The sequence below is a fragment of the Hemiscyllium ocellatum genome, chromosome 17 (genome assembly GCF_020745735.1).
Source record: "Hemiscyllium ocellatum isolate sHemOce1 chromosome 17, sHemOce1.pat.X.cur, whole genome shotgun sequence".
Lineage (NCBI taxonomy): Eukaryota > Metazoa > Chordata > Chondrichthyes > Orectolobiformes > Hemiscylliidae > Hemiscyllium > Hemiscyllium ocellatum.
In genome coordinates this window covers 19,467,926-19,491,520 of record NC_083417.1, presented here as the reverse complement: position 1 = coordinate 19,491,520, position 23,595 = coordinate 19,467,926, and the positions used below count along the sequence as shown (strand labels likewise).

The following is a 23,595-nucleotide window of genomic DNA, read 5'->3' as shown; positions in this document are numbered from 1 at the left end:
GTTTCAGTTGAATAAAACAAAATTCTCTGGTTCATTGCTCTGAGCCAAACAGAGTCAATATGCCATATTTAACTTGGCAGTTAACTATCAATCATCACTATATTACACCTCACTGATGTAGCCATTGGAAATCAAATTCTGAAGTACCTAGAAGCATCACAAAAGTTAAAAGTCCCCAATTCACCTGTCAGATAGACCCAGTTTAATAGAAAACATGATCCAGACATCTGTACCTCATAACACCTACGTTTTACAAATAGATTCTAACCACAGTTAAATAACTGTTTGGGGCAGCATGGCGGCTCAGTGGTGAGCACTGCTGCCTCACAGTGCCAGGAACCTGGGTTTGATTCCAGCCTTGGGCAACTGTCTGTGTGGAGTTTGCACATTCTCCCCGTCTCTGCGTGGGTTTCCTCTTGGTTCACCAGTTTCCTTCCACAATCCAAAGATGTCCAGGTTAGGTGAATTAGCCATGCTAAGTTGCCCATAATGTTAGGTGCATTAGTCAGAGTTGGTGAATGCGTCTGGGTAGGTTACTCTTTGGAGGGTCTGTGTGGACTTGTTGGGCCGAAGGGCCTGTTTTCATACAATAGGGAATCTAATCTAACTATGTACTACAAACAGGAGCTCTACTTGTTAAAACTATAGGCCCTTCTAAAACCGGTTTACACAAACATACAGGCAGCCACAGATGGACAAAGGAATTGGTGTTAAGGTGGAGAGGGAAAATTGGAATTTCAGTTCAATTATCCCAGTCCTTAGGATTTGCTGCAATGATCATTTTGCTTGCTATGATTTTCTGTTCTTGTCTTTCTTTCCAGAGGTCTTGCATGAGGCACAGACAATTGATCAATAACTGAAAAGTCTCATAGTTACTCATTAAAGCCCACCCTGTGCAGCATTTAGATGGAGAAAATAATTGGCTTTCTTCACATGTCAGATATTTTTACTGTCCCTGCATTGTTCACACCCACAAGGTAGGAATCAGTCAGTGAGATGTTGTCCGGCTAATGACCGTTGATATCCACAACCTAGTCACAGTTCCACAGACCAATTGGCAACCTGTACACAGTCACTAGTGCCAACCAATCTCCAAACAAGTTGAATAAAACATCAGTATAAACACAACCTGCAATGAGTTTCTGTGACATGTTTTTGAAAAATGTAGAAATTTGGTATCAGTCATGGGTTGTAGAACAGTTATTTTCCTAATTCAATGCAAACTCAGAAATAAAGAAAATTTCCAAAAAAGATACGTTGTTCACAATTAACAGGTACATTCTCCATGGCAATGCCTCTACCAAGCATAGTCCATTTGTCTATGAACTCCCCTCTCCTGCAGTATAAATGGTGTTTTCCTTTTACATTAGTATTTCTTGTAAATTATCCTGAAGAGTACAAGATGAAAAGCTCCAACAAAACGCATATTTTTTCAACAATACTCAAGGTGTATGCTGCCATATGACTGCAGGAAATGTTCTTTCTAACATAATTAAGTGAAGAAAAAAGTTTTACTTGAGCAATTATAAATGTTTATAACCTTAGAATTATTTGACTTTTTGTCATTGCACTCCAATGCACAAAAGTTGTGGACAGTAAAAAACACACTGGTCTTTTTATCTGTTTGATTGTGGTGTTGTACATTATACAGATATCCCCCACCTCACCATGTAACTTCCTAGAGAAGCAAAACCCCAGATTTTTTAAGAAAGGGCAATGATGCCCTAAGAAGAGGTTCATGGAATGTTTAGGGTGGTAGTTAATTAACATAATGTCACACAAATTACAGGATTACAGAATGAATGATGATCCTGATAATGTTAACCTTTTATCCATAGGTATCAGAAATTGGGCTCATATGCATCGCTATGTTTTGCTCTTGGCACACTTTGAGGTAATTATGTTAACTTTCCAACGGATCACAATGCAACCAGTCCATACTTGTATTCCAAATAACTATTCAGGTGTATTTAGAGTTTTATAATTTATTTCAATAGCATATTTTTGTAAGTCCTCAAGCTTCTATAATGCTGTAGGTACTGTAGATAATTAATTGTAGCATAAAGGTGTGTTCCATATGCATGATCAGTGTGATAGGAATGTTTAAGTGAGTCCAAATGCTATCTCAAATTTCTTTACAATTAATTTATATGTAATACTCTCAGCTAATATTAAATATATGCAATTCTTTACTAAAGATCGCAAGATTGTTGTTACCTTTAATGCTTGTAGTTACTGTATTAAGATTAGATCAGAAGGAAGAAATGAAATTCTCTATGTGAAAGACCTAGTATGAAAACATTAAGTGGGAAAGTTTATAACTGTACTTTCAAAATGAAGAGATACAGAAGCAGTGTCTTAGTTTTATATTCTGTACAATTTATTATTTACAGTTTGCTTAGCTTGATTTGATATTTCTAAGTATGCAAGAGTTGGTCAGAGGCTGGAAATGCTGCAGCAAGTAACTTTCCTCCTAACTCTCCAGACCTTCACCACCATTCTATAATGTACAAGCCAGGAATGTAATGAAATAATCTCCACTTGCCCGGATGGCTGCAGCTCCAACACTCAAGAAGCTCAACACCACCCAGGCCACAACAGTCCACTTCGTTGGAATCCCATTTATCAGATTCACTCTGCATTCCCTGCATTGTGGCACTGTGTCAACAATTGCGTATCATCTATAAGATGCACTGTCACAACTCATCATGGATCTTTTGCCAGCACCTTCCAAACCTATGATCCGCCCCTCCTCTAGAGCAGCAGCTACATGAAAACTCAAGCTATTGATATGCGCTCACTGTTGCTCAGTCAAAAATCTGGAGCTCCCTCCCGAACAGCACTGTGGTTGACTCTACATACCATGGATGTCAGTAGATCAGGAAGGCAGCCCATCATGAGCTTTTCAAGGGCCTATGGGGATGGGCAATAAATGCTGGCTTAGCCAACCACACCTATATCCAGTGAAATAATAGAATCATAGAATCTCTACAGTGCATATGGAGGCAATTTGGCCTAATCGAGTCTGACCAATGTTCCAAAGAGCATTGCATCCAAATCCCACCACCTCATCCCTGCATTTACCATGATCTCACCTAGTCTGCATGTCTCTGGACACTACAGGGCAATTTAACATGTCCAATCCACCTAGCCTGCAATTTTTGGACTATGGGAGGAAACCAGAGCACCTGGACGTAGCCAACGCAATCACGGAGAATGTGCAGACTCCACACAGACAGTCATGGGTCCCTGGTGCTATGAGGCAGTAGTGCCACCAAATAAAAAGTTTTTTATTCCATTTTTCTGATTAGGGCCATAGTTCCATCTGTGCCTTGCTGAGTGAAATAGATCAGTAATGGTATTAACTGTGCAGCTCCAAAGCTTCAGTTGGAAAATTTACCACATGGTCCAAAGAATAAAGTACCCTACTTTTAAGTCTTGGTTGGAGTCTTGTTAATTTTCAGCTTGTGGCCAAGCGAACAATTAGATAAAGCAAAACAAAGAACTACGGATGTTCGAAACATGAAATAAAAACAGACTTGCTGGAGAAACTCAGCAGGTCTGGCTGCATCTGTGGAGAGAAGATAGAGTTTATGTTTCAGGTCGAGTGACCCTTCTTCAGACAGGGTTGAAGTTTTTCAGCAATTTCTCGTTTTTTCCTAGATAAACAATCTGTTTGCATTTACAACAAATGTTTCTCTCACTTGGTTTTATTTTAGCCAAAGCAAATGATTTAATCTATGCAAATTACACCCTACAATATATTTCTTGGAAGCATTTTGCAATGCACAGATTGTTCCTTAGTGTAATTTGATTGGAAGAGTAATCAGAGAGCCAAGTCAATTCTCCAGGATGTGAGTTGACTTCACACATTGGTACTTTGTGGGATTTAAATCTGATTAATAAAACAAATGTGGAGTGAAAGCTAGACTCGATAATGGTGACCACAAAACTAATTGTAAGAACACAAGGGCAGAAGAAATAGGAGCAGAAGTAGGCCATCTGGCCCATCCAGCCTGCTCCACCATTCAATAAGATCATAGCTGATTTTCTCATGGAATCAGCTCCACTCATCTGCCCACTTGCCATGACACCCAATTCCTTTACTATTCTATCTATCTATCTATCTATCCTTGCCTTAAAAACCCATCTGGTCACCTTTACAGAAATACCTGGTCTGGCCTAGATGTGACTCCACACCCACAGTAATGTGATTGAATGTCCCTGCCCTTTGACATAATCTTGTAAACCTGTAATTGAAAGGCAGGCAACAGTGTTCTGCACTTGTTCTGCCCACACTCCCTTCCTGTGAAAAATGAAAACAATTGCCTACACATTCATTGGAGTGAGTTGAATCCAGCCGAAACTGTTTATATAATTGGGATTGTTTAATGCTGCTTGGAAAATAGGCTTATAGATACTTTCTCTTATTTCTTTTAGAATGGATTATCGGTAAATTTAATAATTCTCTCCATTTCTGCAACCACCACAAAGTAAGTAATGTGTGTTGGTATGTTCTGATAAGGTTTGTGATTAATTCAAACTTTTATCTGAAGGTGAGAGAATTTATGCATTTGATCCAATTCTGATTGCTAATATAGTTAATCCACCTATTCACATAGTGGGCCAAGTTGTCTGTTCCTGTGAGGACTGCCTTTGCATTTTTGGCATTAAATGGGGAGGTCAAGGAGTACCTCTGACATTTTGCCTAGTCTTGCGCCTTGGAGAGGACACTCCAGTCTTTCTGGAGAGTGTTAATATAGCACAGAGAACAGAGTGGCAGACAGTGGACTTTCACAATACATCATTCCATAAATTTGAAGGCTGGAGCTATCTTTAGTATGTGTAATTTCAGATCCTTCATGTCTTTCAATGCCACATCAATTGGCAACCTGCATTTGATAACAGTAGTAATTAAGATTTGTAGGTGCAGATGTTGGACTGAGGTGTAAAGTTAAAAATCACAACAACAGGTTATAGTCCAACAAATTTATTTGGAAGTACTAGCTTTTGGAGCGCTGCTCCTTTATCAGGGGGTTGTGGATTATAAGATAGTAGGATACAGAATTTCTAGCAAAAGTTTACAGTGTGATGTAATTGAAATTACATATAGAAAAAGAACCTGGATTGTTTGTTAAGTCTCTCATCTTTTAGAATGGGCGTGTTGGTTTCAGTTCTTTCATATGTAAATTCCAGAACTTTCTTAAAATTACATTCTCAAGAGAACTTTAACAATAGTTGCTTTGTTGGCCCAGATAATGCATTGAAGGTGTGACGTGCTCTGTGTGAGGTTGTCTTTGCCCCAATGTTCAGACTGATTCAAATCTTTAAAAGGGATTTACAGAATCTTACATGGATTCATGCAGTTTTTGAGCAAAATAAAATGTAATTCTGCAAGTACAATTCACCCCACAAACTTATATATATATATATATATATATATGTGTATGTGTGCATGTGGGGGTGTGTGCATGTGGGTTATGATTGCCTGTGAGAGAGTGTTTGTATGTGTATGTATGTGAATGTGAGTGTAAAGGGATAGAAGTCTGTGAGAGGGTGTATGTGTGAGTGTGGAAATGTATATCTGGTCATATGAGAGAGAGCTTGTGTATGCAAAAATGTCTGCATGAGTGTAAGGGTCTTTAGGAGTTTATATATGTGTGTATGTGCATGTGTGTGTAGTGTAGTGGGGTCACTTGTAGTGTGACATGAATCCAAGGTCACGGTTTAGGGCATCCTCGATGGATACCGAACTTAGCTATCAGCCTCTGTTCAGCCACTTTGCATTGTTGCCTGTCCCAAAGTACTCCTTGGAGGATGGCCACCTGAAGGTCCGAGATCGAATGTCCCAGACTGCTGAAGTGTTCTCCAACTGGGAGGGAACACTCCTGTCTGTTGATTGTTGATTGTTGTGCTGTGTCCATTCATCCATTGCCATAACCTCTGCTCGGTCTCACCAATGTACCATGCCTCAGGGCCTCCTTGCCTGCAGCATATGAGATAGATAACATTGGCCGAGTCACAAGAGTACCTGCCACGTACATGATGGGAGGTGTTCCCACGTGTAATGGAGTTTAATGTGGACAAGTGTGCGGTGATGCATTTAGATGGAGTAATCGGAATGCAAAGTACTGGGCTAATGGTAAGATTCTTTGGAGTGCAGATGAGCAGAGAGATCTCGGTGTCCATGTACACAGATCCCTGGAAGTTGCCACCCAGGTTGACAGGGTTGAGTTCTGGAATCAGGAGGTTATGCTGCAGCTGTACAAAGCTCTGGTACGGCCACACTTGGAGTATTGTGTACAGTTCTGGTCACCGCATTATAAGAAGGATGTGGAAGCTTTGGAAAGGGTGCAGAGGAGATTTACTAGGATGTTGCCTGGTATGGTAGGAATGTCTTACAAGAAAAGCCTGAGGGCCTTGAGGTTGTTCTCGTTAGAGAGAAGAAAATTGAGAGGTGACTTCATAGAGACATACAAGATAATCAGAGAGTTAGATAGGGTGGACAGAGAGAGCCTTTTTCCAAATAAGGGGATGGCACACACGAAGGGACACAACTTTACTGTGAGGGGAAATAGGTTTAAGACAGAGGTAGTTTCTTTACTCAGAGAATAGTAAGAGTATGGAATGTTTTGCCTGCAACGGTAGTAGAATGCAAGTTTAAGTGCATTTAAGTTGTCATTGGACAGGCATATGGAAGTGCATGGAATAGTGTAGGTGGGATGGGCTTCGGATTAGTATGACAGGGCGGCGTAACATCGAGGGCATACACTTTCCTACAGACCCATACTCTCAAGCAGACCCTCTCTCATACGCTCACACATATCCTTCTACATTCACACACACACGCACCCTCTCACAGACTTATTCCCCTTTACACTCACACTCACATGCATGCACACACTCACCGGCACTCAAACCCCCCGCGTACGCGCGCGCACACACACACACACACACACACACACACACACGTTTGTGGGGTGAATTTGAACTTACAGAATTACAATTTATTTTGCTCAAAAACTGCATGAATCCATGTAAGATTCTCTAAATCCCTTTTTTAGATTAGAATCAATCTAAACATTGGGGCACAGACAGCCTCACACAAGGCACCTCACTTCTTCAATGCATTATCTGGGTCAACATGGCACCTATTGTTAAAGTTCACTTGAGAATGTAACTTTATGAAAATTCTGGAATTTACATATCAAAGAACTGAAATCAACCTAAAAGATGAGAGACTTAACAAACAATCCAGATATCTTTTCAATATATAATTTCAATTACATTACACTGTAAACTTTTGCTATAAGTTCTTTGTCCTACTATCTTATACACCACAACCACCTGATGAAGGAGCAATGCTCCGAAAGCTAGTGCTTCCAAATAGGCCTGTTGGCCTATAACCTGGTGTTGTGAGATTTTTAACTGAAGTAGTAATCAACATTTAAATCCCAGCTGAACCCTGCTTCATCTGGAGCAGCACAGTGGCTCGGTGGTTAGCATTGCTGCCTCACAGTGCCAGGGACCCAAATTCGATTCCAGCCTCTTGGGACTTTGTGGAGTTTGTACATTCTTCCTGTGTTTGTGTGGGTTTCCTCCCACAATCCACAGATGTTCAGGATTGGTGGATTGGCCATGCTAAATTGCCCTGTGTTATGCAGGCTAACTGGGTAAATGTGGGGTTTGGGTGGGATGCACACTTGATGCACTCAACAGCCTGTATTTGCATTATAGGGATTATATGGTTCCAGTTATGAAATTCCTTTGTCTGTTCCTTCAACAACATAAAGATCAGTATAATAAAAATACTTCAATTTGTATAGTTCCTTTAATATCAAAAACATTAGTAGGATCTAAAAAATGTTCAATTTTCTAACTATTTCATTGTGTTCTTTCAGTATGAATATAGGTTATGTGATGTTTCCAAATGGGAAGAAGGCAGGGATTGACTGGTCAGATGCCTCTTTAGCTGAGATTGCTGATGATGGGATCATTGCTGACCTGTACAGAGTCAGCTTTACAGCAGGTGAGTTAATGGAACATATCAACTAGTAAATCAATTGGGCTTTGTATCTAACAATAGTCAGATCATCATCAACCACTTGCAAACCCAAAGCACAGTGTCTCTTGCTTGATTGGGAAAGATTTATAGATTAGTCCCAGATGTGCTAATAACTGTGCTCACAATCAATTTAAAATAATCATTCATGTTAATCATCTGGTTCTTTTTATAATTTCTGCAAGTGACATAATTCATGTGCAAGAACGTATTCTCGGTAAATGAATATGTTCAAGTCGTCCATATTTTTTAATTTCCCAGGAGTGTATGGAACCCAAGGTTCCCCAATAGTCTCTCCTTTGCACTGCCTTGGTCAATCAGAGTTGACTTGCCCAACAACCAATGTCTTATTCTTTTGTCAGAATACTGTATTCAATTCTGGTCTCCCTGCTATAGGAAGGCTATTGTGAAACTTGCAAGAATTCAAAAAAAAATTTACAAGGATGTTGCCAGGGTTGAAGGGTTTGAGTTATTGGGAGAGGTTAAACAGGCTGGGGATATTTTCCCGAGAGTGTCAGAGGTTGAGGGTGACCTTATAGAGATTTTAAAAATTTTAAATGGCATAAAAAGGGTGAATAGCTAAGGTCTTTTTTTTGTGGGTTGGGCGAGTCCAAAACTAGAGGGCATTAGTTTAGGGTGAGAGGGGAAAGATTTAAAAGGGACCTAAGGGGCAACATTTGCACACAGAAGGTGGTGCATGTATGGAATGAGCTGCCAGAGGAAGTGACAGAGGCAAGTACAATTACAACATTTAAAAGGCATCTGGATGGGTATATGAATAGGAAGGATTTAGAGGGATATGGGCCAAATGTTGGCAAATGATTAGATTAATTTAGGATATCTGGTTAGCCTGGATAAGTTGAATTGAAGGGTCTGTTTCCATGCTGTACGTCACTGACTCTATAAGTTGTTATTGATTTGACGTTTATCGTTCTTGAGTTTGTTCTGATGAAAGATAAAGATGAGAAGCTGTTGCAACCTGTCTCCCTCTTCAACGGTTACAAATTTTGATTGATGCTTTTTATTAGAATGTATATAAGTGTGTTTCGGGTATCATCAGATTTATAATGTTTGCAATTATTCCCACTATAGAAGGCCAGTTATTTCACCTGCAAATATCAATTGATAAGGATGCCTCCCCTGTGATGTATGGGGGACTAACTTGGGAAAGTAGAATCCATGAGTGCATAACATATTACCGTCTGAATTTAACTGTTCGTGGCTGGGGCATAATGGAATTTCATTACAGGTAGATATTTTTTGCTAATCAATATAGTTACCAAAATATTTTAATTTAATGTTAAGAAAATAATGGATTTCCTTTCCCTTTGTTTAGAAACGAGAGTGGTCGGCAGGCTCCAGACTTTATACCATTTGGAAAATTACAGGAACCTGTGGTACCAGCATGCTCCAAGCTGGTGTTGGCACTCTCTGATAAGACATGCCAATGTGCTGCAGTGGTGGGCAGTAAAGGAGCTCAGTTGGCACAGCTAATGGAAATGCAGAACTGCTATAGGAACCAGGTGGGTTGAAAGAAAGCAAACATGCCGTGTCCCAGTTATTGTCTGTACTTTTTGTCAGTGTGTGTAAATACAATAGCTGTTTGACCCAAGTTAAAATGTTAGGAGCTGTGTTTTGCAATGCTGTCTAGCAGAGATTGTCAGGAATGATACGCCTTTTAAATAGTTATAATAATTGGAAGTTTTGCAGAACAGGAGTCTACATATGTTAATTAGTCAGTGAGCACTTATGGAGATTCTGTCAGAATAACTTACTTGGCTAATTTTCTAGGTCTGAATGTGCAAATCAGAAACTCATGGACAAACTGACTATGTTTTTCTATTTATTACTTTGAGCATACGGAAATTCCTGGGAATGATACTTTTGTTTGCTCAATAATGCTGGGTTACCACAAAAGCCTCATTGTTAATATTACAAAATCCGTTCTCAAATGCTTTGTTGAAAAGGTAGGAGGCTACTCATGATGAGAATTCATCAGAAGTAGTTTTCTTGATGTCATTCCCATTTGTGCCGTGCACTCCGTACATCTGGAAAATGAATAGAAGTTGGTGCAGTTCATGTTATTTACTGACCTTCATCAGCTACAAGAACTTAACCAGATCTGCCCATTTTTAATTAAGCTAGCATTCAGAAATGAAATTATAGTGTTCACATACGTAGCCAATATTTCTATTAATTTACTATTAACCTCCTGCACATGGTTCTTTACATCTTTAATGTTAACACTACATGGCTGCCACATTATTTTTCTATCTTGTGAATTTGACCGTGAAAGGCCAGTTGTGGATTATAAAGGATTTTCAAATATTTGAAAAGGATACTTTGAATATGCTTCAGAATGGAGGGACTTAACTTGGTGTAAAATAAAGCTGGTGAATTCCTGAGGTACTTTAACAGGTGCTGGCTATTTGAATTTTGAATGAGCTACCCTTCCACACATGCCTGCCGCTTTCCTCCCTTTTGGCAGCATTTGCTGGTCTTCTAGATCAATTTTTAACAAATGTTCATGAGGTCACTAGAAAGACCAATATTTGTGTCCATCCATTATTGCCCTTGAGAAGTCGATGGTGGGTTGCCATCCTGAAATGCTTTAGTCCTGGTGGTGTAGGTACACCTTCAATCCTGTTAGTTGTGACATTCTAATACTTTGACTCAGCAACACTTGGTGACATGTTTTCAAGGTTGCAAGATGTGTGATTTGCAGAGATGGTGTTCAGTGCTTTGCTATTCACATATCTTGAGACTCTAAATGCCAGATGGACTGCTTATCCAAAGGATGCCCACACAAAACTATGCTTGTTACCAATTATGGTCCTCTCTCAGTTGTAGTGGGTCCTGAATTTGGCTTGCATTTCTTTGACAATCTTCAATGAGTAGATTTCACTGTAGAAAGTGTTTCCCAATCTTAATTCTTGCTGCAATGTGAGAGCGAGATAAGAGGATATGTCATTGTGTTCATCTTCACCTGTCTCTCCACCTTCAGTGTTTCAGGAGATAGGTAGATCTGCTAACTAATCTGAAATAGTTGATTCCTTTGTATACTTCTCAGTTTTTTTGATTTTCTATGCAATTTTAAAAAAAATCAAGTGAATATCTGCTGCACAGCAATACTAAAGTTCTTTAGAAAGCAAAAGCTTTCATGGGGATACCCTGTTGCAATGGCACTTGACATATAAACTCAGCAGCATAGTATGTAATATGTAACTTATCATGTTAACCTATAGTCAGTATATTTATAGACACTATAGAGCACATGTCTATTTTGTGCATGCAACTAGTATATGTGAGTACAATTTTTGCCATATTGTCTCAAAGCAGTGAAGAAAAATTAGTTCCCTGACTTTAAAAAAATGTTTAGGTATAATTGTCTCTATACTGTATAGTGAATCTGTATGCTTTTGACCATGTACTGTATTGTGCCTTCATGATTTTTCTGCTTGAAGCATTTTTGTCACCATTAGGTGTTAAGTTGGCTCATAAAAATTTAATGCTTTGATATTGAATCAATCATTCTTTGCCTTATTGTAAGAAAGACTTAAATATCATTGCATCTCCTGTTAACTTGTATCTCCTGTTACGTAAAAAAATTCCCATCATAGGCACTTTAGTGTCTGTGCTTATGTTAACCTATTTGGTCACAGTGGAGCATACTTACACTAACATTACCAAATTAAGGTGGAAGTTAAGGGGTGTATACTCACATGACACGTATTATGATGCAGTGATAATATCATGAGCATGTCCATTAATGGAGTACTAACTTTAAAACATAACACAACACAAACATAATGTGTTACTGATGAGATAATCCATTCTTATGCTATGAATTGAGGAGAGACATTGATCAAGACATCTTGGTTAACTCATACCTTCCTTCAAATAAGACTATGAGATGTTTTACCTGAGAGAGCAGACTGTGCCTTTTTAATAATTCCTGCACAAAAGATAAAAATCACACAACACCAGGTTATAGTCCAACAGGTTCATTTGGAAGCACTAGCTTTCTGAGCGCTGCTCTTTCAAAGGGTGGTTGTGGAGTATAAGATTGTAAGACACAGGATTTATAGCAAAAGCTCTACTATAAGTTTGATATCTTACTATCTTATACTCCACAATGACCTGATGAAGGAGCAGTGCTCCAAAAGCTAGTGCTTCCAAATAAACCTGTTGGACTATAACCTGGTGTTGTGTGAATTTTAACTTTGTACACCCCAGTCCAACACTGGCACCTCCAAATCATGCACAAAAGATGGTAACTCTGACACTGTACCTCCCTTAGCTCTGCACTGCACTGTAGAATCAGCTTAGAATTTAGTACTCAAGTTTCTGGAATAGGGTTTGAAATTTCAACTTTATGACCTTCAACTTATGTTGGCAGATTCCACCCACTGGGGTAATTAACTCTAGTAGATTAACAAACTTACTATAAATGGCAACATTTCAGAGAAATAAGTTGGAAGAACACGACTTAGTTGTAACACTAGTTCATCAATCCTGAACAATCCATGAAGATGTCAAAATAATAATGCATGTATGCAAAGCTAAAAACTTATACTAGTGGTAATCCTGTGTTCTCAGTGCTGACTCTGAAAAAGCCAAGTAATCTTGAACTTGTCAGTAGAATTTCTCTGGGATATAAATGAATAAACAGTGTGCGTTGAGCCATTTTATCAGACTAATTAGTGCAAATCCGCTGGTGAACTTTGGAACACAACATACAATCTCCAGACACCTTGTGATACTGGAGACCCTGTCGACAGGGCACTTTGTATTGCAACTCATATTCCAGGAAGTTAAAATCCTTATCCCAAATTGGTGAGAGAACTTCCTGGATCCATTCCAAGTATAATTGCTATTTAGCCTTTGTCCTTTTGTCTATTTGGCATAGGTAGATATAACTAAAGGACCGAATTGCACAGCTTGAACGCATTTGTGCTGTTTCGTAGTGCTTGGAGTGCAATCAAGGTCAACAAGAACAGCTATATCTTTATGTTGTACAAATAGCTGCATTAGAAATGATAATGTAATTGAATTAAAGTGATAAATGATATTATTTCATTCCCAATAAGTTAATATCCTGCTTTTTATTTGTCTGTCAGTTTTTTGTGCCTATAGGACTTTGTGTCACAATTGCAGCCCTGGAATATCACATGAAAAAGAACAACTGCCTTCAGCAAGCAGTAGCAGAGCTGAACTACGTGATCTGGTATTGTCAATCTGTTATTTGAAGCAATATAATCTGATTGGAAAAATCCAACTTCAGTTTCAGCATTAAGTTGATGCAATTCTAATTGCACTTTAGAATCAACCACACATTGATTTGCAACATGTTAGAATTCTGTAGCTGTAATCACTTCCTCATTTTTAATGATGCTCTTTCTGAATTTTAGCAATGGAAATAAGAATGGAAACCTTCATGAACTGTGTGGAAGGTAATCTCAATTAAAAATACTTTCCTCTGACAGAATTTATCATATAACAACTCATTTACTATGATATTGTATTTGTAATTTGCAGATTTTATAAGAACAGAGCCATTATGAATAAAGTGAGTCTGATTTATCAGGATTGGGAAAAGTACAGAGATGTGTCAGCATTGTGAAGAAGACCAGTGTTGTCTTAGCGTTGTGAGGGTCTCCAGATCAAATGCTTGTAGGTTATAAAGATTAGAAGAAGCCATGAAAATGTAATGATTAATGTTTCAAATGTAAGGAGCTGTTCAGATGGGAACTAATGTAGGTGACTGAATACATACATATGGGTCAGTTGGACTTTGTGAGGGTAAGGAGGCAGGGAGTACTGCTTTGGATGAGCTGTATTTTAATGAGGGTGAAGGATGCAGTGCCAATTTAAAATGCATGAGAATAATTAAGTTTAAGTCAACAAAGAGACAGATGTGACGGTTCAAGCAGATCTTGGGCTGACATTTAAGTTTTGTAATGGAGATGGAAAATTTGCTCAGGATCAAACCGAATTGGTTGTCCACAATCCTATACAACCAACAGCTGATAAGGTAGACGCAGTTTCACAATTCCACGTAAATTCCTAAGTCCACAGTTATGGAGCGATGACTAGTATAAACTTTTCGGGCTGCATCTTTAGCAAACCTAAAACAATCTGTCTTTATCAGTGATGTCTGTGTTACGTAGGCAGTTCCCATTAGAGTTAAATACAATAAAAAACATTGATAGAAAATACCCACGCATGCAAGATTTTTAATATAGTGCCGGCTGACCACCTGTGCTGTCACCCAAAGACCAAGTCTACTTTTAAGGTGGACTCAGGGTAAATGTTGGGAAATATTTGAATCTACTCACATTTAAAGCTGTGCACTCAGCTCTTGTTTCTTCAAGAGACTGCCTGGTGACTCGCTGAAAACACTAGCAGTGCACATGTACAAAATGTGCACACGGGTAAGAAACAAGAGTAGGCCACTCAGTCCTTCGAGGAGAAAGTGACAACTGCAGATGCTGGACATCAGAGGCGAGAGTGTGATGCTGGAAAAGCACAGCAACTCAGGCAGCATCCGAGGAGCAGGAGAATCAACGTTTCCTGATGCAGGACTTTTGCCTAAAATGTCGATTTTCCTGCTCCTTGGATGCTGCCTGACCGGTTGTGCACTGTGTTCTTCGAGTCTCTTGGCCAATAAGCTCATCACAGATCTGATTTTAACTTCAACTCTACATTTCTGCACATTTCCGTTAATCATCATCCCCTTGATAATCGAAATCCTGGCCAGTGATGTCATTCCGTCCCTTTAGCTTATTCCTGATGAAGGGCCTATACTTACTCTCTTGCATCCTTGGATGCTGCCTGACCTGCTGTGCTTTTCCAGCACCACACTGTTTGTCTCATATTTATTGTGCTTGCTTTGGCTCTGCCATATTTTTGACTGGCAGGGTGTTTCACAAAGTGTGCATGCGCAGAACTTTCTGCATGCGTAATGCAAATTTTTTGGGGTGTCAGGAGACACAGCCCTTTAATCAATTTCCATCAGAAATTCCTGTAGAAGCTAATATCTCTTCAATGACATTCATCAGTCTTGATCGTTCTGAAATCCCAATGCAGTGGTCAAATTATGGTAACCCTCTTACAAGTAACCTACACAACGATTAAGGTAAGTAATTTTATTTATCATTCAACAGGATGTGGGTGTCAGTGAAAAGGCAAGAATTTATTGGCTTTGACACAGCAGTGATGAGCCAAACCTTGATCTGCCTCAAAATTTGTGGGAAGGTGCTACCAGCAGTAGAGTGTAGAGTGATACCAACAAGTTCAATTCCTGCTACTGGCTGACATCACCATGAAAGTCTTACCTTCTCAATTTTACCTACTGTGAGGTGGCCCTCAGGTTACACACATTGTTAGTTGTCTCTCACTGGTGAGAGAACAATTCTCTGGGATTGTGGTGACTTTGCATACTACTTATTGCAACTTCACCAGATTGGCACCTCACATTTAGGTATACCTGGTGCATGTTGTCCTGTACTTCCATTGACCCAGGGTTGACTACCTGGTTTGTTGTAAAAATAAAGTGTCAGTATGTCAGGTCATGAGGTTACAGATTGTATAGAATACAATTCTGTCCCAATTAACAGCCCGTAGTACCTCATGGATGCTTCATTTTGAGCTGCTAGATTTATTTGTACTTTGTCCCATTTAGAATGGTGATATTGTCACACAACATGATGGATGGTATCCTCAGAATAAAGTCAGGACTTAGTTCCCCTAAAGATTAGCAATCACTTTTCCCAATGTTGTTGAGGAATGTTGCAGCATGGCAAGTCAATTAATGAGGATAAGCAGCCAGAATCCAATACAAAGTGGAAAACAAATCTCCAAGTTCTACAAGGGAAATTGATTAACGTGGAGGCTTTTTTTTAAAAAAGAAAATCTCACACCTTTTCTTTTGTCAACTGAACAAAACACTGTAAGTTGAGTTTAGCTTTCGGCATATGAACCTGCCTTTTAATTTTTACTCAGATGTGTTGAATTGTTCAAGAGAACTGCACTGTCTCCAGAGATAGAATGTGCCATTCGTGAACAGCTGACGGAGCTGAGGTTGCTGGGAGCAGAGGAGCGGTTGGCCACCAGGTCCAGTGCAATTGGGGAGGACACAGAGGGCACATCTGCTGCTGGGCAACTCAGCACTGAACTGGGAGTTAAAGGCTTTGAAGAGGTACAAAGAATGAGAAAATGGCTGGCAAATACCTAACGGAGTAACAATAAATGTGAAAAAGAATTACATTTTGCAGTTAACTTATGATTCCGACTTGCCTCAATCATTTGAATTGATGAGAAATAACATTGCAACGGTGTTAATTTGGCAGTTAATCTGGCGGTGAAGTCACAACACAGGACTATTTGCAAGCCAACCAGTAGAAGCAGCGTATGATGGGACAAAGTGATCTACTAATAATGAATCAGATCTAAACTCTGCAGTCCTATCGCAGCCAGTCATGAATGGTAGTGGACAGATAAACAACTCACTGGAGGAGGAGGCTGCAGTAATGTCACCGTATCCAAAGATGGGTTGGTCCTGTACATCAGAACAATAGACAAGGCTAAAGCTTTCACAACCATTTTTAATCAAAAATGCCAAATGGATGAACCATCTTTGCTTCCTCCCGAACACCCAAGCATCACAGATATCAGTCTTCAACCAATTCTGTTCCCTCCGTGTGGTATGAGAAACAGCTGAAAACATGACATACAGCAAAGGCTAGAAGTCCTGACAACAGCCATTTTCTCATTAATCGTGAAGGCATGTGCTCCAGAGCTAAATGTCCCTGTAGGCAAACCTTTCCAGAATGGTTACGACAGTGGTACCTCCCCATCAATGTGATAAAATACCTCAATATGTTCTGCCCACAAAAAGCAATACAAGTCAAATCAATCCATTGATTGCTTAGAGATGCTGGAAGCCATCTATTGACTCAATCCAGTGATTGCCGTATTCTGATCATCAGCTGTGGGATAGAAGATGTTGCCAGCAGTACTAGCAAGTGTCACTTAGCCAACAATAAGCTACTCACTGATGCTTAGTATGGGTTCTACCAGGCTACATAGCATGTGATTTCATTATAACTTCTGTCCAAACATTGTCAAAAGGTCTGAACCCCAGGGTTGAGGTGACAGTAAGCCCTAGACATCAACACAGCTTTATGTTGAGAATGCCATCAAGGAGCATTAGAATAACTGGAGTTAATAGAAATCAGGGAATACCTTCCATTGGTTGGAGTCATACTTAACACAAAGTATGGTAGCTGTGGTTGGTGAAGATCAGTCACCTCAGTTCTAGCACATCAGTGCATGTTTTCCTTAAGCTAGTATCCCAGGCCCAACCATCTTCAGCTGCTTCATCAATGGCTTTGTATCTCTCTCACATTCAGAAGTGAGGATTTCCACTCCCTGGTGATTGCAGAATGCTCAGCATCATTTGTGATTCCTGAATGCTGAAGCATGTCTGTGTGCAACAAGGTGATGCTCGGGCTTGGCCTGAGAAGTCACAAGCAATACTTGTGCCACAGAGTGCCAGGCAATGGCCATCTTCATCAAGAGAGAATTTTAATCACTTCCCCATGGCATTCAATGGCAATAGCATCCCAGAATCCCACCAGCATTTCTTAAAATTACTATTCACCAGAACTCAGCAAACCTTTTAAATGCTTCTTCACCAACTCTGAAGACAGCTTGATACCATCCAGGACAAAGCAACTCGCTTACTTTTCACTCTGTCTGTCATGTTAAACATTCACTCCCTCCATCACCGGTGCACCATAGCAGCCGTGTGTTTCATCTACAAGATGCTCTGCAGTAACTCATCAAGGCTCCTTTAATAGCACCTTCCAAATCAGTGACCACCTCCATTGGAAAGATAGCATCAGAAGATGGCTGGGAATAGCATCAGCGACAAATTCTCATCCAAGCCACACACCATCCTGACTTGGAAGTGTTATCACTATTCCTTTAACGTTGCTGGGTTAAAATCTTAGAACTCGGTAAAAACAATGACTGCAGATGCTGGAAACCAAATGTTGGATTAGTGGTGCTGGAAAAGCACAGCAGTTCAGGCAGCATCCGAGGAGCAGTAAAATCGACATTGCGAGCAAAAACCCTTCATCAGGAATACAGGCAGAGGGGCCTGAAGGGTGGAGAGATAAATAAGAGGAGGGTGGGGGTGGGGAGAAAGTAGCATAGAGTACAATAGGTGAGTGGGGGAGGGAATGAAGGTGATAGGTTAGGGAGGAGGGTGGAGTGGATAGGTGGAAAAGAAGATAGGCAGGTAGGACAAGTCATGGGGACAGTGCTGAGCTGGAAGTTTGGAACTAGGGTGAGGTGGGGGAAGGGGAAATGAGGAAACTGTTGAAGTCCACATTGATGCCCTGGGGTTGAAGTGTTCTGAGGCGGAAGATGAGGCGTGCTTCCTCCAGGCGTCGGGTGGTGAGGGAGCGGCGGTGAAGGAGGCCCAGGACCTCTATGTCTTTGGCAGAGTGGGAAGGGAGTTGAAATGTTTGGCCACAGGGCGGTGTGGTTGATTGGTGAGTGTCCCAAAGGTGTTCCCTAAAGTGCTCTGCTAGGAGGCGTCCAGTCTCCCCAATGTAGAGGAGACTGCATCTGGAGCAACGGACACAATAAATGATATTGGTGGATGTGCAGGTAAAACTCTGATGGGCCTCCTTCACCACCGCTCCCTCACCACCCGATGCCTGGAGGAAGAATGCCTCATCTTCCGCCTCGGAACACTTCAACCACAGGACATCAGTGTAGGCTAAAATCTTAGAACTCTCTTCCCAGCAGCACCATGGATATAGCTACTGAAATAACTCCGTAGAGGCTAGTATCCCATCGCGAATTTACATGTTCATGGTACTTGACACTGGCCTGGCTTCCTCAGAGCCAGCTCTCAGAGTGAACAGGATGTCTGACACTCCTGTTTAACCTTTTTTTTCTTTTTTTGTTCTTAAACACCCAAGTGGTCCAGTGACAAGCAGTGCCCTTCACATCAAAGGGCAATGCTGTGTGTCACTTCTGTTCATCTTTTCTCTTTTTCCTTACCCCCGCACTACCGCCTAACTGCAGTAGTGCTTATTTTTTCCCCAGCACCCATGGAGTGTGTGCAAGTGCGAGACGCAGTGAGAGACACAAAGTGCACTAATCTTTATTTAATTTCCACCACCAGGAAGAAAGGAAACACCCGAGTGGCCTGTGACAAGCAGAGCCCTTCACATCAAAGGGCAATGCTGTGTGATCAAACAGTGAAGAGGAGGGCAGGGACTAAATCAAAATAGAGTTGGAGGGGGAAATGATGCGCTCCACTCCCTGCGGCGCCCACCTCTCCCTGAACAACTCCAGTGTGTTGGTGGACACCGCGTGCTCCTTCTCCAAGGACACCCGGGCTCTAACGTAACAGTGGAAGAGGGGCAGGCAGTCAGCCCAAACGACCCCCTCCACAGCCCGCTGCCCGGACCTGTTTATGGCCAGTTTGGCCAGGCCCAGGAGCAGACCCACAAGGAGGTCTTCAGACCTGCCCTCCCTCCTCCGCACCGGGTGCCTGCAGATCAGGAGCATGGGACACTCCTCTTTAAATCTGTCAGCCAGGGTTCCCTGATTGGATCAGGTTAACAATCACAATCAGGGAACTCCTATTCTCTGAGCTCTACCAGCCCTACCTCGCTACAATCACTACAGCTATGCTCTTGTAACTTGTCTTTCCACCAACCTTTATGCCATCTGCATATTTAGCCTCAGTGCATTCACTTCCTTCCTCCAAGCCATTAATGCATTTTGTGAACTGCTGTGGTCCCTGCACTGATCCCTGTAGAACTTTGCTGGTCTCAGGTCAACCTGATTAACAAAAACTTTTATCCCTCTTGACTGTTGCTGATACAGGATTGCACAGCAGGAATGACTCAGGCTGTCTCACTCCAGATATGACCTCCCGTTTCTGGTTGTGTGAAGTACACTTCTTGTTATTCCAGTATAACAGTAATTGTACTTCATAATAACCTATTGGGTTTTATGAAGTAATCTTTTGCAAGTGTAAAATACTTTTAAAGGATTTTAGCACAGTTTCCACCATCTCTTTCATTCCTTAATTATGGTCTACCACATGAGACCTTGACTTAGACCTTTCACTTTTAAACTATGTAAAATATGGTCTAGCTTTGCACATTGCATTCCTAAACAATTATTACATCACCAATATATTTGTGCCATTTGTTAAATGATTTATGTGATTTCTTTTCATTTCCCCAGGTTTGTGAAGCTGTTCAGAAATGCTGGGCCTCCCTCTATTCCTTCCAAGCTGTTCAGTATCGCCATCAAAGGGGGCAACCAGTAGCATCGGGCATGGGGGTGGTGATCCAACAGATGGTACCAGCCCAGGCAGCAGGTGAGGTTTCCCCTTTCTATCCCATGGAAAGAAAATGTGCTTCATTTACACGAGGTCTTCATCTGTCTAAGTGCACTTTATTGCATCAAATGCTAGCCAGCAAGCTATTCAGCCTGAACACCATAAGATAACAAGATGAATTTAGCCTGACCCTCTTTCTGCAAAGTAGTGACATCTCACTGCAAGTATATGTCCGACACTTCCAAATGAACTTAAACACTTACTTTTTTTTAGAATACAGTAACACAGTGCTCAATATTTTCACATTCACTTCTATATTTGACCATGTAAACTTAGGATCCTTCCCTGGGTACTGCTTCTGCTGTTTGAACAATGATTCTCAGCTTAATACAGATCATTTGTTTATAAGCTGGAAATGATTTTGTGTCTTGCATGTGTGCAATAATTGCTCACCAGTAATTGGTTTGTTGCCACTCAGTTCGCTGCACTTTGGATGCTGCCTGAACTGCTGTGCTCTTCCTGCACCACTGATCCAGAATCCCCTTCTGTCAAGGCCAGTCAGCTCCTGACCTCATTACAGCCGTGGATCAAACAAGGACAAAACAGCTGAGGGGGGCTGAGAGTGACTGTATTTGACATCAGAGCAGCATTCAACCGAGTGTGGCATTAAGGAGCCTGAGCAAAATTAGAATCAATGGGAATGGAGGGAGGGAGGGAGGTGGAATTTCCACTGTTTGGAGTAATACATGACACAAAAGAAAATGGTTATGGTTGTTGGAAATCAGTCATCTCAGATGCATAATATTTTTACAGAAGTTCCTGGGGATGGTGCCCAACCATTTTTAGCTGCTTTATCAATGAGCTTCCCTTCACCATAAGATCATAAGTGGGATTGTGCAATCATCAGTGAACAATGTTCAGCACCATTCACAACTCCTCAGATATTGAAGCACTCCATGTCTAAATGCAGTGATCACAGGATCAGCTGATCGATAGCGAGTTACATTCATGCCAAAGCTGAAAAAGTGTTGCTGGAAAGGCGCAGCAGGTCAGGCAGCATCCAAGGAGCAGGAGAATCGACGTTTCGGGCATGAGCCCTTCTTCAGGAATGAGGAGACTGTGCCAAGCAGAATAAGATAAAAGGTAGGGAGGAGGAACTTGGGGGAGGGGCATTGGAAATGTGATAGGTGGAAGAAGGTTAAGGTGAGGGTGCTAGGCCAGAATGGGGGTGAGGGCAGAGAGGTCAGGAAGAAGATTGCAAGTTAGGAAGGTAGTGCTGAGTTCGAGGGATGGGACTGAGACAAGGTGGGGGAGGGGAAATGAGGAAGTGGAGAAATCTGAGTTCATCCCTTGTGGTTGGAGGATTCCTAGGCAGAAGATGAGGTGCTCTTCCTCCAGCCATCGTGTTGCTATGGTCTGGCGATGGAGGAGTCCAAGGACCTGCATGTCCTTGGTGGCTTGGGAGGGGGAGTTGAAGTGTTGAGCCACGGGGTGGTTGGGTTGGTTAGTCTGGGTGTCCCAGAGGTGTTCTCTGAAACGTTCTGCAAGTAGGCGGCCTGTCTCCCCAATATAGAGGAGGCCACATTGGGTGCAGCGGATGCAGTAAATGATGTGTGTGGAGGTGCAGGTGAAGTTGTGGCGGATATGGAAGGATCCCTTGGGGCCTTGGAGGGAAGTAAGGGGGGGAGGTGTGGGCGCAAGTTTTACATTTCTTGCAGTTGCAGGGGAAGGTGCCGGGAGTGGAGGTTGGGTTGGTGGGGGGTGTGGACCTGACAAGGGAGTCATGGAGGGACTCCTCTCCCGGCAAGTCCACATCCCTCACCAACCAAAACTCCACTCCCAGCAAGTCCACACCCTCCATTAACCCAACCTCCACTCCCGGCACCTTCCCCTGCAACCGCAAGAAATGCAAAACTTGGGCCCACACCTCCCCCCTTACTTCCCTCCAAGGCCCCAAGGGATCCTTCCATATCCGCCACAACTTCACCTGCACCTCCACACACATCATTTACTGCATCTGCTGCACCCGATGTGGCCTCCTCTATATTGGGGAGACAGGCCGCCTACTTGTGGAACGTTTCAGAGAACACCTCTGGGACACCCGGACCAACCAACCCAACCACCCCCATGGCTCAACACTTCAACTCCCCCTCCCACTTCACCAAGGACATGCAGGTCCTTGGACTCCTCCATCGCCAGATCATAGCAACACGATGGCTGGAGGAAGAGTGCCTCATCTTCCGCATAGGAACCCTCCAATCACAAGGGATGAACTCAGATTTCTCCAGTTTCATCATTTCCTCTCCCCCCACCTTGTTTCAGTCGAATCCCTCGAACTCAGCACCACCTTCCTAACCTGCAATCTGCTTCCTGACCTCTCCGCCCCCACCCCGACCCCAGCCTATCACCCTCACCTTAACCTCTTTCCATCTATCACATTTCCAATGCCCCTCCCCCAAGTCCCTCCTCCCTACCTTTTATCTTAGCTTGCTTGGCACACTCTCCTCATTCCTGAAGAAGGGCTCATGCCCGAAACGTCGATTCTCCTGCTCCTTGGATGCTGCCTGACCTGCTGCGCCTTTCCAGCAACACATTTTCAGCTCTGGTCTCCAGCATCTGCAGTCCTCACTTTCTCCTACATTCATGCCACACAAGTACCAGGAAATGATCATCTCCAACAAGAGAGAGAATCGTCTCTCCTTGATCGTCAATGGTATTATCATTGTTGAATCCCTGAAGACCACCATTCTTGGACTTATCATTGTCCAGAGACTCAACTGAACCAGCCCTATAAATGCTTTGGCTACATGAGCAGGTCAGATGCTAAGAATTCTGAGATGTGTAACACACTTCCTAACTGTCCAAAGTAATCCACCATTCAGTTTCAATGATGGGAATGAATATTAAGATATGGAAGGAGAGAGATTCTCAGGTCTCTCTGCATTAGCACTACCATTCATTAATCATGAAGCTTTTATCTCCTCACCCTTAATAGCAATACATTTTTTGCTACTTCTCTGGGAAAAGTAAAGGAGAAACTCTCACTATTTTCAATGACACAAGCAAAGCAACTGGTGACAATCATTACCCATTGATAATATATGCATTCAATTTAGACATGAGCAAATGTTGTTTTATTTAGAGGATTTACACTTAT

General features: G+C 41.7%; 1 protein-coding gene across 3 annotated transcripts in view; it reads left to right on the top strand.

Moving 5' to 3' along the window:
- LOC132823883 (uncharacterized phosphotransferase YvkC-like) overlaps nucleotides 1-23,595 on the top strand; it is a 165,886-nt gene that overhangs the window by 77,459 nt on the left and 64,832 nt on the right. For all 3 annotated transcript variants that reach the window (XM_060837975.1, XM_060837976.1, XM_060837977.1), the window contains 9 exons: nucleotides 1,839-1,894; nucleotides 4,441-4,493; nucleotides 7,902-8,029; nucleotides 9,155-9,311; nucleotides 9,399-9,585; nucleotides 13,183-13,289; nucleotides 13,474-13,515; nucleotides 16,067-16,262; nucleotides 20,342-20,477. In XM_060837975.1, the coding sequence (XP_060693958.1) occupies nucleotides 1,839-1,894; nucleotides 4,441-4,493; nucleotides 7,902-8,029; nucleotides 9,155-9,311; nucleotides 9,399-9,585; nucleotides 13,183-13,289; nucleotides 13,474-13,515; nucleotides 16,067-16,262; nucleotides 20,342-20,477 (1,062 nt within the window). The remainder of the gene's footprint in view (nucleotides 1-1,838; nucleotides 1,895-4,440; nucleotides 4,494-7,901; nucleotides 8,030-9,154; nucleotides 9,312-9,398; nucleotides 9,586-13,182; nucleotides 13,290-13,473; nucleotides 13,516-16,066; nucleotides 16,263-20,341; nucleotides 20,478-23,595) is intronic.